A 17,564-nucleotide genomic window follows, 5' to 3' on the forward strand; every position below is an offset into this window, starting at 1 on the left:
CACCAATCACGTGACAGAATCACTCCCAGAATCATCTGTGGCCCCCAAATATACAACCTTGTAACCCAAAGCACATCAGCACCCCAATATACCACACATCACCCCCAAACACACCACCCCCCCATATACCGCACGTCACCCCCAACCACATCAGCACCCCCCAATATACCGCACGTCACCCCCCAACCACATCACCACCCATATACCGCACGTCACCCCCAACCACAACAGCACCCCCAATATACCGCACATCACTCCCAGCCCATCACCACCCATATACCGCACACCACCCCCCCATATACCGCACGTCACCCCCAACCACATCACCACCCAGATACCGCACGTCACCCCCCAACCACATCACCACCCAGATACCGCACGTCACCCCCCCAACCACATCACCACCCAGATACCGCACGTCACCCCCCCAACCACATCACCACCCAGATACCGCACGTCACCCCCCCAACCACATCACCACCCAGATACCGCACGTCACCCCCCAACCACATCACCACCCAGATACCGCACGTCACCCCCCAACCACATCACCACCCAGATACCGCACGTCACCTTGGTGTATGAACAGGGAGACGCGCTGCCGACATGATAGAAATGTATGAGACGAGCGATCGGAGTAACAAGAACTCGTCCCCCATTCTTTACTGATCATAGATCCTTGTGAAAGGAGCAAGTGAGCGCCGATCAACAAGCTGTCTAATTGATCAGCGCTCATTGTTACAGCAGCCAAAATGGGCCGGTGTAAAAGGACCGACACTGATGCAACGTAAGGACTAGAGCGGGGCCTGAGGGGCGGAGCATGACACAGACACTCAAAACTGCAGAGAGAGAATACCTGTCGAGTATGTTGCTTAAAATAGAACTCATACAGCCACACAGCGCCCCCCACGACCGCACAGCAGCCCCCCACGAACGCGCCGGCCGCACAGCGCCCCCCCAAAAGCGCGCCGGCCGCACAGCGCCCCCCAAGAGCGTGCCGGCCGCACAGCGCCCCCCAAATAACCATGGAGACACATAGATCTGCATAGGAGTATGCACAAAACGTTAGATTGTTAAACTATTTGCAAAGTTGCTTTTTTTTTTTTTTTTAGGTGCACTGGACCAATCCAAACACTGGTTGCAAAAAGTACACACACCCTGGCAGACACAAACAGTTCCTGGAAAATGATCCTACAACTGCTTATGTTGATTTTCTGCGGCCGGCGGTCACATCTGCGTCGTACAGAGCGTGCCTTGGAAGGTTTGCAGCCTTATGGTGTGAATTTTACCAAATCCTACTGCCTTCAAACAACCTCCGATCCGTGAGGCGAATAACAGCAGCGGCCGGAGCGCAAATATAATAATAGATGTGGGAACCTACGGCAAAATCCAAACACTAATCACCTTGTACGGAAGAACGAGGCGCACGCAGTGTCGTCTACCAGTTTTATTTGTACCTACGATTCACCAGTGTGCCGACTCCCAGCTTAAAAATGGATTCAACGTCATCATCATCATCATCGCCATAAATAAAACACATAAAGCTTTTCCATTTAGAAATAAAAGTGCTGTACAGTTAAAATAGCCCAGAAAACCCCCAGTGTTAGCACATTCTATCATGGGGGGTGCGGGGGAGGGGCAGCATTCGCTAAAAATCGATTTAATTCTATTTACAAGGATAAGATGACGTTACATGCAGCAGCCGATGTCCACAGAACCAAGGAGGGGGTGCGACTGTGAAGACTGGGGGGGGGGTTCAGGACCAATCTCCTACTCCGAAATCAACTTTGTAATCCATTTTTCAATTCATCACCATATTCCAATTTCTGCTTGCTGTCAGTGAATGGGGAATCCAGAGGCTGAAAACCTAATACAATATACTTCTATTCTGAGCACTTTCTTCTGTCCTGATAGTTTGTTACAATGTATCAGTTAAAATATATCATTCTGGAGTCTGGGGTGTTTGTCTATCAGAAGATTGTCTAGTCCAGATAGGCCAGGACAGGTTTTGTAGCCGTTGGATGTAAACAAGAAATGTTCCAATTCAGTGACAGAAAGCAGAGGTCTTAAAAAATAAATAAATTGATAGATATTTAAGCCCAAAGTGTGAGTCCTTTTCTTGAAACTATGATGAAGCTTTATGAACATAACACTGGACGAGGCCATAAATAACGCATTAAAAAAAACCTGCACCAAATCGCGGTAAAACCGTCTGCGGTTTTCAGATGCTTTTTTTCAGTGCGCTTCTAACTGCGATGTGTGCTTGGACCCTTAGGGCTCGTCCACACGTAGCAGAATTGCTGCATATTTTTCGTCCGGAATTGCAGATGGAAAATACGCAGCAGAATACCGTAGCAGCGAAGTGAGTGAGATTTAACAAATCTCATCCAAAGAAAAAAAATAAAATAGACCTGCGCTGCGTATTTTTCGGACCGCATGTAAATTCCTGCTGAGGAAAGTGATGGAATTGTTGCGTTTTTCAGAGGAGACGTCACCATCTCCCAATATCCATACGCCAAAGTCGGGTAGGGGAAGTATGGAGCGGGCTCACGCAGTGAACTCGCTCCATACGATGCTGGTTACCGCCGACACTTCAGAGTAACGAGCGGCATCGCGCTAGTTCAACTCGTTAAATGCTGCGGTCAATACCGACCGCAGCATTTAAATAGTCAGAAAGAGGGGGCGACAGCTCTAACAGCTCATCGCGCCCCCCGCAACGCAATCGCGGGGGGGCGATGGTTGCTATGGCTGCCTGGGGGCTTAATGAACGCCCCCAGGTCCTCCATCTTTGTACACCTATTAAGCCTTGCCTCCGGCCTGTCAGAATCACGATATACTGCTATACATTAGTATAGTACATTAGTATTGCAGTATATCGTGCAGGCGATCTAACGAGTTTTTTTTGTGTAAAAAAAATCCTTTTCCCATTTCCCCCTAGAGCATAGTAAAAAAATAAATAAACAAACATAATTGGTATCGCCGCGTCCGTAAAAGTCTGAACTATCACAATATATCATTATTTAACCCGCACGGTGAACGCCGTAAAAAAAAATAATAATTTGTAAACGCCAGAATGTCTATTTTTGTGTCACCTCGTCTCCCACAAAAAAATGAAATAAAAAGTGATCAAACCGTCGCATGTACCCCAAAATGGTGTTATTAAAAACTACGGCTTATCCCGCAAAAAATAAGCCCTCATACCGCGTAATAGACAGAAAAATAAAGAAGTTCCGGCTCTCGGAATTCGGTGACGCAAAATAAATTTTCTTTTTTACACTTAGGTTTTTACTTGTACAAGTTATAAAATATAGAAAAAAAAGATACATATTTGGTGTCGCCGGAATCGTATTGACCCAGAGAATAAAGATAACATGTTGATTTAATTGCACAGTGAATTCCGTAAAAATGGCGCGCAAAAACCCATGGTGGAATTGCTGTTTTTTTCATTTTCTACCCCACAAATAATTTTTCCCCGTTTCCTAGTACATTATACGGCAAAATAAATGGCGCTACGAAAAACTACAACTCGTCCCGCAAAAATCAAGCCCTCATAGTACCATTGACGGAAAAATAAAGACGCTATGGCTTCTGGAAGGCGAAAATGAAAATCTGAAAGTTGTTTTAGACTGGAAGGGGTTAAGGACGTCCTGTTACAGCAGATGTTAGTGTTCCCTTGGCCAGACTTGCTTGCGCCCTCCTGCCACTTTTACTATAAGGAGACGGTAACGTCCTCTAGTTTCTACTATTCAGTTATTTGTGATGCCCCGAGACATGACACATATTTGCGGCCCCTCTAACGAATGCTAAAGCTACGTTTTTAGTCCTCGCCGTACGACGACGCATTTCATCCTGTTCAGTGACTTTGCGAATACTTTCATATGTTGCACTGATCTTGCATTGAATCACGTCTCCTACTCCCATCACATCCAGAGCTGCATTCATCATTTCACTAACTACACCAATTATCTCCTGCTGTATTGCATTGTAAAAGATGTAGGGGGTGATCATCTGGACTCTAATAGGATATTTAGGGTAACTGCCTTTGCACTGGTTCCTACACATTTTACTTCATACCGATGTACAGTGCATGGTGTAAACACTACATCTCCCTGCCCATGCTCCTCTGTAAAGATGCTGAAGTAGCAGGGGGAAGTAAAGTCAGGCAGCCTGAGAGCTAACAGGAAACCAGCAGAATTCTAAATGCAGCTCTGAGTGTGACTAGAGTATAAGAAATTAGTCAAAATAAGTACAACGCATTTGCAAAATGTTCTCACAGAAACATGCGGAACGGTGAAACGTTATTTAAAATTGAACCTATACCTTTAAGTCGGAAACCCCCTCTAAGAAGCGCCAGGTCCCAATTGCGTACAAATCCCCAATTTTATCGTCTATAGAATCGCAGAAAGAGCAAAACATCCCGGTTCTGTGGAGATCGTCTATTACTCTCAGGCACAAGCAAAAGGCTAAAAGAAATAAAAAATGTGAATAGCAGCAGCACAAGGTGAGATAAAGCGAAGGCTCCGAGTATTGCGGCAGCAGCTACAGTGTCGCAGTGTCGGAGCGGAGGATACGTACCGGGGGCTTGCACGGGGTGGGGGTCTGGGGGAATAGTAACCTTGTGGGCCGGGAATGGAAGATGGAGCTGAACAGGGCTCCTTGTCAAGGAGATGCAGCCCCTCTCGAGTAGTTCAAAGTCTCTATCTCCTGATCGCGATTGCTCTGGGGTACGTAATGCTCTGAGCGAAACGCGCTGCTCTGCAACCACAGTCTGAAGGTGGACGGCCGGAACAGGTGACTGACCGAGCGGTTGTAGCGTTCACTTTTCTCGTTGGCTCCCGGCACAGAGAAGACCGACAACTGTTCCCAATTAGATCTATTGATCTCGATCCTCCACAAAGTCTTTCCTATCACGGAGGACTCGATCGTCGTAAGAACTTGAGCCTCCCCGTTCTGGGGGTCCCCCCTGCTCCACATTCCGCTTTGGCATCTTTATATGAAACGTCGTCAAACTTTGGATGACAAAATGAAGATGAACCGGCAGGACACTGGACGTCTACAGGCCACGGATGGTTCCTAATGCGTGGATGATCTGCGGAAGCTTCTTGACCAAGGCTCGGAGGTTAAAGATGAAGACGAAGAGCAGCGGTGAGAAGTCTCTGAAGAAGGAGCACGGTGCAAAGAGCGGACATGAAGGCACATGTGTGTGTGGAGGGCAAGGCAACCCTTGGTGGTAACTGGACGACAGGGCCAGGAGACAATTAGATGGAGACAATCAAAGAAATCATGGAGCCATTGGGAGGTCTGAAGACCCGAGCAGAAGACAGGACCTTCTTAGGACACCGGGATTCAATTAATAGTATTAGTATTCCTGTAGGTGGGATTGTCTAAGGCGGGAAAGAGGACAGGCCTTGGAGATATGAGCTAGGCCTAAGGATTATAAAGGGAAGAGATCACTGCAGATCAATGTGACGGAACGATGAAGTTGAAGGAAGATAATCAACAGGACGGGCGCAGTGTGAGGTGGAGAGAACAGGCCAGTGAACGCTGAAGGTAGAGCAGGAAACCCGAACATGACCCTGGGTGGAGAGCAGCAGCACATCCTCAAGGAGACGGGCACCACGGCGTGTCCTCCGCTTCCACGTAACAGTGTAAAGAACATATGCCCCCAGGGCAGGGAGATAGAGAGCGCGTCCTCGGGGCGGGGCAGGAAGGGCACGTTCCATAATATAGAGCAGCAGTTAATATGATGAAGCCGTCTTAGCTACGGCGTGACTTGGAATGCTGGATCAGCCACTGTAAGGTGATATCTGAGGAGAGAGACAAAGAGGTGAGAGCGTGCGGCACCAGCGCCAGGGACCGCGGAGCCTGCGGCACCAGCGCCAGGGAACGCGGAGCGTGCGGCACCAGCGCCAGGGAACGCGGAGCGTGCGGCACCAGCGCCAGGGAACGCGGAGCGTGCGGCACCAGCGCCAGGGACCGCGGAGCGTGCGGCGCCAGGGACCGCGGAGCGTGCGGCGCCAGGGAACGCGGAGCGTGCGGCACCAGCGCCAGGGAACGCAGAGCGTGCGGCACCAGCGCCAGGGAACGCGGAGCGTGCGGCACCAGCGCCAGGGAACGCGGAGCGTGCGGCACCAGGGAACGCGGAGCGTGCGGCACCAGCGCCTCTTACCGATGTTATCCTTCTCTTTGCAGGAGATGGAGTAGCAGCAGATTTCTCTGTCCTGGATCATCGCCAGGTGCCTGTGTAGAGAAAGCACGGTCAGGGTGATCAGCGGAAAAATATACAATCTGGACACTTGGCCTGAGCCAAAGACGAAAAAAATATTAGAAACTGCAGGGAAATTACTTTAATCACGCGTCCAATAATCCAAAAAGTCTGATAATTCAGAAACAATAAAGTCTAACTAATGCTGGATTAAAAGAATGTTACTCATAGGAGCTGGAGTAGGGACTTGTAGACTGTCCGCAGAGCACAGGAAACTGCCGGCAAACGCTCACACCTTGTACACACAGCGCAGTAACCCAAGTGTGACTGACAAGACTCTATACATGCAGCTCAACTTCTCTCAGATATTTACATCATATGTGTGACTGATATCAGCCGCTCCTCTTATATCACTCCAGCACTATTATATCCTCCAGAGACATTACATCATATGTGTGACTGATATCAGCCGCTCCTCTTATATCACTCCAGCACTATTATATCCTCCAGAGACATTACATCATATGTGACTGATATCAGCCGCTCCTCTTATAACACTCCAGCACTATTATATCCTCCAGAGACATTACATCATATGTGACTGATATCAGCCGCTCCTCTTATATCACTCCAGTACTATTATATCCTCCAGAGACATTACATCATATGTGACTGATATCAGCCGCTCCTCTTATATCACTCCAGCACTATTATATCCTCCAGAGACATTACATCATATGTGTGACTGATATCAGCCGCTCCTCTTATATCACTCCAGCACTATTATATCCTCCAGAGACATTACATCATATGTGTGACTGATATCTGCCGCTCCTCTTATATCACTCCAGTACTATTATATCCTCCAGAGACATTACATCATATATGTGACTGATATCAGCCGCTCCTCTTATATCACTCCAGCACTATTATATCCTCCAGAGACATTACATCATATGTGTGACTGATATCAGCCGCTCCTCTTATAACACTCCAGTACTATTATATCCTCCAGACATTACATCATATGTGTGACTGATATCAGCCGCTCCTCTTATATCACTCCAGCACTATTATATCCTCCAGAGACATTACATCATATATGTGACTGATATCAGCCGCTCCTCTTATATCACTCCAGCACTATTATATCCTCCAGAGACATTACATCATATGTGTGACTGATATCAGCCGCTCCTCTTATAACACTCCAGTACTATTATATCCTCCAGACATTACATCATATGTGTGACTGATATCAGCCGCTCCTCTTATATCACTCCAGTACTATTATAAACCGCTGCTGCTGTGCAGGATCCGTCACCAGAACGCAGGTCCTGTTATCAGAGCCGGCAGGTTATTATCAGATCCCAGCGGTTTTAATATCTAGACGACTTTGGCGGATTGCTTTTCACTTAATTGTATAATATTGTCTCCCAGGTAGAGCCGCCCGGTGTCAGCGCTTCCCTCTGATCTGCTCTATGAGGTTTAATAATTACATTTTCTCGATCAGCTGCCTCTCGTCCAGCGCGCTCCCGAGGTCTCGCTTATTCCCCAGAACTAGAACCTGTGAACAGATATAACGTCAAGTCAGTAATCACAGAACAGATGACGTCACACAGCGCTGCACGGACCTTTACATGACATCACGCAGAACCACACGCATGACTCATTATACTGGCTGTGCGGGGGGGAGGGGTCCGAGAGCTGGAAGAGCCCATCATCCAAAATGGAGACGTTCCACCAAGATGAACACAAGGGTTTGGTTTTCGTCATATAAATGGTGTTCAGCGTCCAACTATGGCGGTCAATAAATGGTTAATAATCATTGTATAATGAGAAGTTGTAATCGACTTAGTTGGAAATTTAAGAACAACTTTACGCCAGTTTTCTGGCGTTAAAGTTGCAATTTAAATCCACGGCATATTTGTGCAATAATTTGCCGCTTTTTATTTTTACGCCAATCTTCTAAAAAGTAGGTGGTCCTCTGCTGCCTGACAAATAACTATAAATGACGTCAGAAATTGGCGTAAATCATAGCCAAAACCGACACCAGCTTGTAGTCGGCATAGATTTTACTTTCTGGCGCACAAACATAATTTACTAAAAGGCGTGCGCATAAAAAACGAGTGAGTGAATCTGCCCCTTTGTGTTTCAATTTCTCACCGTTTTCAAGATCTCGGGCTGCCGTCAGTGAACGGAAACATTTCTGTTTAGATCCAGAGGCAGAAACCTGTACAGACCGAATACTTTTCACAGCTGAGGGTTTGCTATAATCGTATACGGTCTAGACAATCCTCTGCGAGCCTGGACTGATACATTGTATCAGTGCAGATAAAATGTAACAATTTATCAGGATAGCAGAGCGAATTGTGCTGCTGAGGATTGTCTAGACTGGATACATCTGTAACAAACCCTCAGCTGTGAGAAGCATCAGGTCTGTACAGGTTTTCAGCCTCTGGAGGTAAACAAAAATTTTCCCACTGACAACAAGCAGAGTTCTTGAAAATGGTTGAGGAATTGAAACAACGTCCTTTAGAAAGTTGCAGAAGTTTCTATCAACAACTTTATTGCTGTCACTGGCGAGTACGTGGCGGTCGGGTTCGGAGCTGGTCACGCACCGGTATTCCGTGTAACTGGGGTTTATCCAGCAGGTTGTGCAGTTCATTTCGAGACGCTTCAATCTTCTCGTTGTCGGCCGCGTCCACCATGTATCTGCGGGGGAGGAGGAAGGGCGCAGGGATTAGTTTGGTTATTGCTGCGAAGGACAAGGAGAATTATTTGCTGCACAGTCAATCAAGATACAATTAAAGGGGCGGACGCTGTTCTTGGGATTTCTGGGTTTCCCGGCAGCCGAAACCCCATGGTTCAGACTAAATATACAAGAAGGCCGGGTTCACACGTAGCGTAAATACTGCGGATATTCCGCAACGTAGTTAATCGCAGAAAACGCGCAGCATAATACGGTAGCAGCAGTTGAACAAATCTCCTCCACGCGCTGCGCAAAAACTCTGCTGAAAAAACCTTTATAAATTGACCGGCGGTGCAGTTTTATTAATCCGCAAAGTGTCAATTAATGCTGCGGAATCGCTGGTTTTCTGCTGCGAGTTTTCCCCATTCAATTCAAAGAGGAGGTAAAACCCACAATAAATAGCAGATGCTGCAAATTTTGCGGCAGAAAACCTGCGATTTCACTGTAAAAAATCGCAACTCAAAAAAAAAAAAAAATCTTCTACTTACCCAGATCTCCGCTTCTGCGTTTAGCCCGGCCTCCTGGGATGACGCCTTATCCCATGTGACCACTGCAGCCAATCACAGTCTGTAGCAGTCACATGGGATGAAACCTCATCCCAGGGGGCCGGGCTGCAGGGTGCTGAGTCGCCATGGCTACAGGTAAGTATATCATTTTTTTTTTACCTGCTGTTTTCTGCAGCGGACATTTCGGCCTCAACACTACACTACAATTTGGTGCGGATTTTCGGCCGGGATTCCCTGCAGAGTCCAGGGCGGATACGCTGTGTGTCACCAGACCCGAAAAGTCTATCGTGTTTTAACCCTACAAGGACCCAAGTGGGCGACTTCTATCAGTTTTTCTTTAAAGGAATCTGACCCTTTTATAAAAAGCTGCCGCATAACAAGGATGTAGAGGATGTTACTTACACTATGGCATTGACGCCCCGACAGTAACGCTCCCACATGCTGCGAAACCGAGGCTGCCCCCCGATATCCCAGATCTAAAAGGACAAGAATAAAATCCAGAAACATCGTACAGAGGGAAGAAAGAGCCAGAAGAACAGAAAGCAACGTGTAGGGGGAGGACATCTCCAGCGTGCAGCCATATTCACTGACAGCAAGCAGAGATTGTGAAAATCACCCTAAAATATTCCCCGGAGGATTGTACCCGTCTGGGAAATATGTCAAGATAATTTGTGAGATCTCTGCTTGCTGACGATTTTAAACATTCTTGTATACCCTGTTAAAAATAAATTGTCTTTTTTTTGTGGTCAATTTGCCGTATCTAGATCGGATGTTTTGTTTGTTTGTTTGTTTGTTTGTTTGTTTGTATGTTTCTCTTTTATTTTTCTGTAAAAAATGTGATCCTTATCCCAATGCTTTGTTTGCAATGTTTCATTGCTGTATGTAATGATTAGATGTATACTGGATCAATAAAACTTTGTTTATCAAAAAAAAAAAAAATTGTCCTGGTCTAATACTTCTCACAGCTGAGGGTTTGTTACAATTGTATCCAGTCTAGACAATCCCCAGTGAGAACGCATCAGCAGCACAAATCTCTCTCCTGTCCTGATATTTTGTTACAATGTGTCAGTGCAGGTAAAATGTATCAGACTGGGAGTGCAGGCTGTTTAGCTCGTAAAGAATTGATAGAATCCTAATCTGGATACAATTGAAACAAACCCTCAGCTGTGTGAGCAGAACTATGGGTATGTTCATACAGAGTCTTTTTGCACGCACAGGAATGTTGAGGAAGATTTTGACCTGCCTGTAGTTTCTTGCTGTGTTTTTTGCAGCCGCGCGGTGAATAACGTTTTTTCTGCCCCCCATTGGGAACCGCGGGAAGAAAGAGCATGTCGGTCTTTTTTCCCGTCAGCATTTTTTCCGCTCGCAGGACAAAAACGCCTCCCATTAAAATCAACAGGAGATTTCGGATGTTTTTGGCGCGGTTTCCGTATCAAAAACAGCGCAACAGAAAAACTCGGTGTGAACTAGCCCTAGGGATCTATTCACATGTGCTCGTCAATTCTGATGTTCAGATCTAGGGAAGGGATTGAGGCCGGCCCCGCACTGAGTGCTCCGCAGCTGCTTTACCCTGCACAAGCTTTTCCATCTGGAGATGATTGGAGCCGCAGTTGGTGTTGTGTATTGTGTGTTGTGTATTGTGTATTGTGTATTGTGTGTTGTACTTTATATATGTAGATGTTCTATTTGTTGCATTGTATTTTCACCATAGTTGATTCTCTTGCTGGGTGGGACTAGTTTGTACCTCTGGATGGTATTGGTTGCGGTCTCGGGTCTTGATACGATCACATGTGGTGTTTTAATTGTGTGTTTGTGTAATTAATAATAAATATTTCGTTTTTTACTAATTGTTGTGTAATTACTAGTGATTTGGCCGCTTTGTTTTGTGTGTTTTCATTGCGTTGTTGTGATCTGTCACAGGAGCAAACACACTAAATGAACGGAGTGCGGGATCCGTCACACGACAGGCGCCAACGTCACATAACGGGGCTCACATCATTTTACACAATAAACAGCGGCCCACGCTGCAATATTTTTTCTGCCAAATATGACGGAATCTACAACGGCGCCTTGAGCACAGGTGTGAACAGAGCCTCAGGGAGGATGGGTCTCTGGATGCACACAAGAATGCCTACATTCACTGACAGCAAGCAGACATTTTGAAGATAGTGAGGAATTAAAAACTAAGTATATTAGGAAGTTGCAGAATCTTTTCCGTCTCACCTTGATGGTGACGTTTCCTTTTGTCACTTTCCTCATGTTGAATCCGACGGTCGGTATCATGTCCTCGCTAAACTGACCTGACTAGAAGGGGGACACAAGGCGAACCGTTATCATAGTATACAGCGCGACACTATGCGCCGCTCACGCTCCTGCCTTGGGTGGCCTCTGGCGCGTCAATAGTGGCGAAGGAAGATTGTTATGTTTCGATACACTTCAATAGGGCGTGTGGCACGCCGGGGCGGTGTAGTCGGCGGCACGCCGGGGCGGTGTAGTCCGTGGCACGCGGGGGTGTAGTCGGCGGCACGCCGGGGCGGTGTAGTCGGCGGCACGCCGGGGCGGTGTAGTCGGCGGCACGCCGGGGCGGTGTAGTCGGCGGCACGCCGGGGCGGTGTAGTCGGCGGCACGCCGGGGCGGTGTAGTCGGCGGCACGCCGGGGCGGTGTAGTCGGCGGCACGCCGGGGCGGTGTAGTCCGTGGCACGCTGGGACTTTTAGTTCCACAATAGTCACCCAGTGACTGCCCTGCCCTCCCCTCCCCTCCTCCCTCTCTCACCGCTATGACATTGACAAAGGTGGTCTTCCCCGAGTGCTGCAGCCCGACCAGCGTCAGCTCCATCTCCTCCTTCCAGAAGAGAGAGCGGAACCAGTCCAGTAACCGAGAGAGGAGTGACATCATTGCAGGCTCCGGGCGGGAGAGACTCCGGGGGCGGCGGACTGGGGGGTACAGCGGCCGGAAAACACCGGGACTCACAACACTAGCCTCCTCACCGGAAGCGGAAGTGTCAACAGGTGTAAAAGGCCAGGCTGACGCCCCCTCTAGTGGTAGGACGCGGTACTGGCAGTCCCGGCCAATAGAAACATTAGCTGCGTCACTACAACTCCCATGATCCCACTGTATAGTTTTAAGTAGCCGGGAATTGTGGGAAATGGAGTTCACAGACTGGCTACTTGGTTGGATACATCGGTAAGACTTCTGCAGTTGCCCATAACAACCAATCAGGTTGCAGCTTTCATTTAACAGAGCCCCTAAAATATGAAAGCTGATTGGTTGCTAAGGGCAACAGCCCACCTTTTCCTTTGCACTATTTTAGATAAATCTCCCCATTTAGCGGCCATGTAACATTATTTAAGAATCTGGAAAGTGTGATACATGTAACCGCAGCAAACCCCTAAATAATACAGACCCCAAGATCAGACACAATAAATCATATCTTTCTGGGCAATTAAAGAGGTTCATTGTGTGAGAGATCCATTTTTTTGTGCTTATTTATCTGTTTAAATCAGTTATATTAGCACAAAAATCATCTAACTATAAAAACGGCAAGGATCCTAATAGCTGAAATGATGAAATAATACAAAATAGTATGAAAGTCGGTGAATAATATGCGGGAACCGGAAAGTCTGGAGCAATATAGGAAGTTTGTGTGTCCCAGGCCAAAAATAGAAAAAAAAACAAGACCAAAATAAAAAAACGTACAAACCGTTGGAATGTGGGTTCCGACTCCACATGCAAGAAAGAATGACATGCAATATCCACGTCCTTCTCAATGAATTAGAAGATCATCAAAACGTTCATGTATTTCAGTAATTCAATATTCTATCATTTCATTACACGCAGAGGGATCGATTTGAAAACCCAAAATTTAGTGTCTCAGAAAATGAGAATATTTGGTACGATTTGCAGATTGTCGTCTCCCGGTGACTTTCTAATCAGAGAATCAACACAAAACACCTGCAGAGGTTTCGTAAGTCTTTACAATGACGGGTCCGCTGCTCCTGCTCGGTGTCCACAGTCCTGTTCTCAGAGGAAAGTACATTTTGAATTTCATTTGGAAGGTCCCGGAGTCTGGAGGAAGAGTGGAGAGGAGTCAGTCCAAGTGTCCTGCGCTCCAGTGTGAAGTGTCCGCAGTCAGTGATGGTTTGGGGGCCGTGTCATCTGCTGGTGTTGGTCCCCTGTGTTATATCAGGTCCAGAGTCAGCGCAGCGTCTAGCAGGACATTCCCAGCACTTCATGCTTCCCTCCGCTGACAGATTTATGGAGACGCGGATTCCATTTTCCAGCAGGACGTGGCACCTGCCCACACTGCCAAAAGTGCCAACACCTGGTGTAATAACCACAGGATCACTGCCAGCAAACTCACCCGACCTAAACCCCATAGAGAATCTATAGGGTATTGTCAAGAGGAAGATGAGAGACACCAGACCCAACAATGCAGACAGGCTGAAGACCGATATCAAAGCAACCTCGGCTTCCATAACACCTCAGCAGTGCCACCGGCTGATCGCCTCCATGCCACGCCGCATTGATAACACCTCAGCAGTGCCACCGGCTGATCGCCCCCATGCCACGCCGCATTGATAACACCTCAGCAGTGCCACAGGCTGATCGCCCCCATGCCACGCCGCATTGATAACACCTCAGCAGTGCCACCGGCTGATCGCCTCCATGCCACGCCGCATTGATAACACCTCAGCAGTGCCACAGGCTGATCGCCCCCATGCCACGCCGCATTGATAACACCTCAGCAGTGCCACAGGCTGATCACCTCCATGCCACGACGCATTGATAACCCCTCAGCAGTGCCACAGGCTGATCGCCTCCATGCCACGCAGCATTGATAACACCTCAGCAGTGCCACAGGCTGATCGCCCCCATGCCACGCCGCATTGATAACCCCTCAGCAGTGCCACAGGCTGATCGCCTCCATGCCACGCAGCATTGATAACACCTCAGCAGTGCCACAGGCTGATCGCCTCCATGCCACGCCGCAGTGATAACACCTCAGCAGTGCCACATTCTGATCGCCTCCATGCCACGCCGCATTGATAACACCTCAGCAGTGTCACAGGCTGATCGCCCGCATGCCACGCCGCATTGATAACACCTCAGCAGTGCCACAGGCTGATCGCCTCCATGCCACGCAGCATTGATAACACCTCAGCAGTGCCACATTCTGATCGCCCCCATGCCACACCGCATTGATAACCCCTCAGCAGTGCCACAGGCTGATCACCTCCATGCCACACCGCATTGATAACCCCTCAGCAGTGCCACAGGCTGATCGCCTCCATGCCACACCGCATTGATAACCCCTCAGCAGTGCCACAGGCTGATCGCCTCCATGCCACACCGCATTGATAACACCTCAGCAGTGCCACAGGCTAATCACCTCTATGCCACACCGCATTGATAACCCCTCAGCAGTGCCACAGGCTGATCACCCCCCATGCCACGCCGCATTGATGCAGTAATTCATGCAGTGTCTGAGCCCCGGCTAAGTATTGAGGGCAGATACTGGACAGACTTCTCAGCAGGATGACATTTCGATATTAAAAATCATTTTTGAAATTGGGCTTATATAATATTCTCATTTTCTGAGACACTAAATTTTGGGTTTTCATTAACTGTTCCCATAATCATCAACATTAAGAGAAGAAACTGCTGGAAATAGATCCCTCTGTGTGTGATGAATCTATAGAATATATGAGATCCCTCTGTGTGTGATGAATCTATAGAATATATGAGATCCCTGTGTGTGTGATGAATCTATAGAATATACGAGATCCCTCTGTGTGTGATGAATCTATAGAATATACGAGATCCCTCTGTGTGTGATGAATCTATAGAATATACGAGATCCCTCTGTGTGTAATGAATCTATAGAATATATGAGATCCCTCTGTGTGTGATGAATCTATAGAATATATGAGATCCCTGTGTGTGTGATGAATCTATAGAATATATGAGATCCCTCTGTGTGTGATGAATCTATAGAATATATGAGATCCCTCTGTGTGTGATGAATCTATAGAATATATGAGATCCCTGTGTGTGATGAATCTATGGAATATATGAGATCCCTCTGTGTGTAATGAATCTATAGAATATATGAGATCCCTCTGCGTGTGATGAATCTATAGAATATAGGAGATCCCTCTGTGTGATGAATCTATAGAATATACGAGATCCCTCTGTGTGTGATGAATCTATAGAATATACGAGATCCCTCTGTGTGTGATGAATCTATAGAATATATGAGATCCCTCTGTATGTGATGAATCTATAGAATATAGGAGATCCCTCTGTGTGATGAATCTATAGAATATATGAGATCCCTCTGTGTGTGATGAATCTATAGAATATACGAGATCCCTCTGTGTGTGATGAATCTATAGAATATATGAGATCCCTCTGCGTGTGATGAATTTATAGAATATATGAGATCCCTCTGTGTGTGATGAATCTATAGAATATACGAGATCCCTCTGTGTAATGAATCTATAGAATATATGAGATCCCTCTGCGTGTGATGAATCTATAGAATATAGGAGATCCCTCTGTGTGATGAATCTATAGAATATAGGAGATCCCTCTGTATGTGATGAATCTATAGAATATAGGAGATCCCTCTGTGTGATGAATCTATAGAATATATGAGATCCCTCTGTATGTGATGAATCTATAGAATATATGAGATCCCTCTGTGTGTGATGAATCTATAGAATATATGAGATCCCTCTGTGTGTGATGAATCTATAGAATATATGAGATCCCTCTGCGTGTGATGAATCTATAGAATATACGAGATCCCTCTGTGTGTGATGAATCTATAGAATATATGAGATCCCTCTGTGTGTGATGAATCTATAGAATATATGAGATCCCTCTGTGTGTGATGAATCTATAGAATATATGAGATCCCTCTGCGTGTGATGAATCTATAGAATATACGAGATCCCTCTGTGTGTGATGAATCTATAGAATATATGAGATCCCTCCGTGTGTGATGAATCTATAGAATATATGAGATCCCTCTGTGTGTGATGAATCTATAGAATATACGAGACACTTTTTGAATTGAATTACTGAAATAAGTAAACTTTTTGATGATATTCTAATTCATTGAGAAGGACCTCTATGTGTATATATATACCACCACCGCCTCCTCACCTCCCTGCAGTATATATATATACCACCACCGCCTCCTCACCTCCCTGCAGTATATATATATACCACCACGGCCTCCTCACCTCCCTGAAGTATATATATATACCACCACGGCCTCCTCACCTCCCTGCAGTATATATATATACCACCACGGCCTCCTCACCTCCCTGCAGTATATATATATACCACCACGGCCTCCTCACCTCCCTGCAGTATATATATATACCACCACGGCCTCCTCACCTCCCTGCAGTATATATATATACCACCACCGCCTCCTCACCTCCCTGCAGTATATATATATACCACCACCGCCTCCTCACCTCCCTGCAGTATATATATATACCACCACCGCCTCCTCACCTCCCTGCAGTATATATATATACCACCACCGCCTCCTCACCTCCCTGCAGTATATATATATATACCACCACGGCCTCCTCACCTCCCTGCAGTATATATATATATACCACCACGGCCTCCTCACCTCCCTGCAGTATATATATATACCACCACCGCCTCCTCACCTCCCTGCAGTATATATATACCACCACGGCCTCCTCACCTCCCTGCAGTATATATATATACCACCACGGCCTCCTCACCTCCCTGCAGTATATATATATACCACCACGGCCTCCTCACCTCCCTGCAGTATATATATATACCACCACGGCCTCCTCACCTCCCTGCAGTATATATATATACCACCACGGCCTCCTCACCTCCCTGCAGTATATAAATATACCACCACGGCCTCCTCACCTCCCTGCAGTATATATATATACCACCACGGCCTCCTCACCTCCCTGCAGTATATAAATATACCACCACGGCCTCCTCACCTCCCTGCAGTATATATATATATATATACCACCACCGCCTCCTCACCTCCCTGCAGTATATATATATACCACCACGGCCTCCTCACC

At 46.9% G+C, this 17,564-nt stretch overlaps 1 protein-coding gene across 1 annotated transcript; it reads right to left on the reverse strand.

Annotated features, from left to right (window-relative positions):
• Positions 1 to 1,432: 1,432 nt before the first annotated feature.
• ARL8B (ARF like GTPase 8B) lies at positions 1,433 to 12,461 on the reverse strand. Its single transcript, XM_075831873.1, has 7 exons — positions 12,238 to 12,461; positions 11,687 to 11,767; positions 9,866 to 9,939; positions 8,827 to 8,920; positions 7,705 to 7,772; positions 6,170 to 6,240; positions 1,433 to 5,807 (listed from the first exon to the last, which is right to left on the reverse strand). The coding sequence occupies exons 1-7, from the start codon at positions 12,358 to 12,360 to the stop codon at positions 5,758 to 5,760; spliced, it is 561 nt and encodes a 186-aa protein (XP_075687988.1). The 5' UTR covers positions 12,361 to 12,461; the 3' UTR covers positions 1,433 to 5,757.
• Between the last annotated feature and the right edge of the window lie 5,103 nt (positions 12,462 to 17,564).

Source organism: Rhinoderma darwinii, chromosome 7, assembly GCF_050947455.1.
Source record: "Rhinoderma darwinii isolate aRhiDar2 chromosome 7, aRhiDar2.hap1, whole genome shotgun sequence".
NCBI classification, from domain to species: Eukaryota; Metazoa; Chordata; class Amphibia; order Anura; family Rhinodermatidae; genus Rhinoderma; species Rhinoderma darwinii.

Bases quoted from the DNA above. Each gene is read 5' to 3' on its own strand.
- ARL8B (XM_075831873.1), bottom strand. From the start codon at position 12,360: ATGATGTCACTCCTCTCTCGGTTACTGGACTGGTTCCGCTCTCTCTTC. The intron at 9,940-11,686 runs GTGAGACGGAAA...TTGTCCTTTTAG, and splicing joins AAGGAAACGTCACCATCAAG to ATCTGGGATATCGGGGGGCA. The intron at 5,808-6,169 runs GTAAGAGGCGCT...CTCTCTCCTCAG, and splicing joins CAAAGAGAAGGATAACATCG to ATATCACCTTACAGTGGCTG.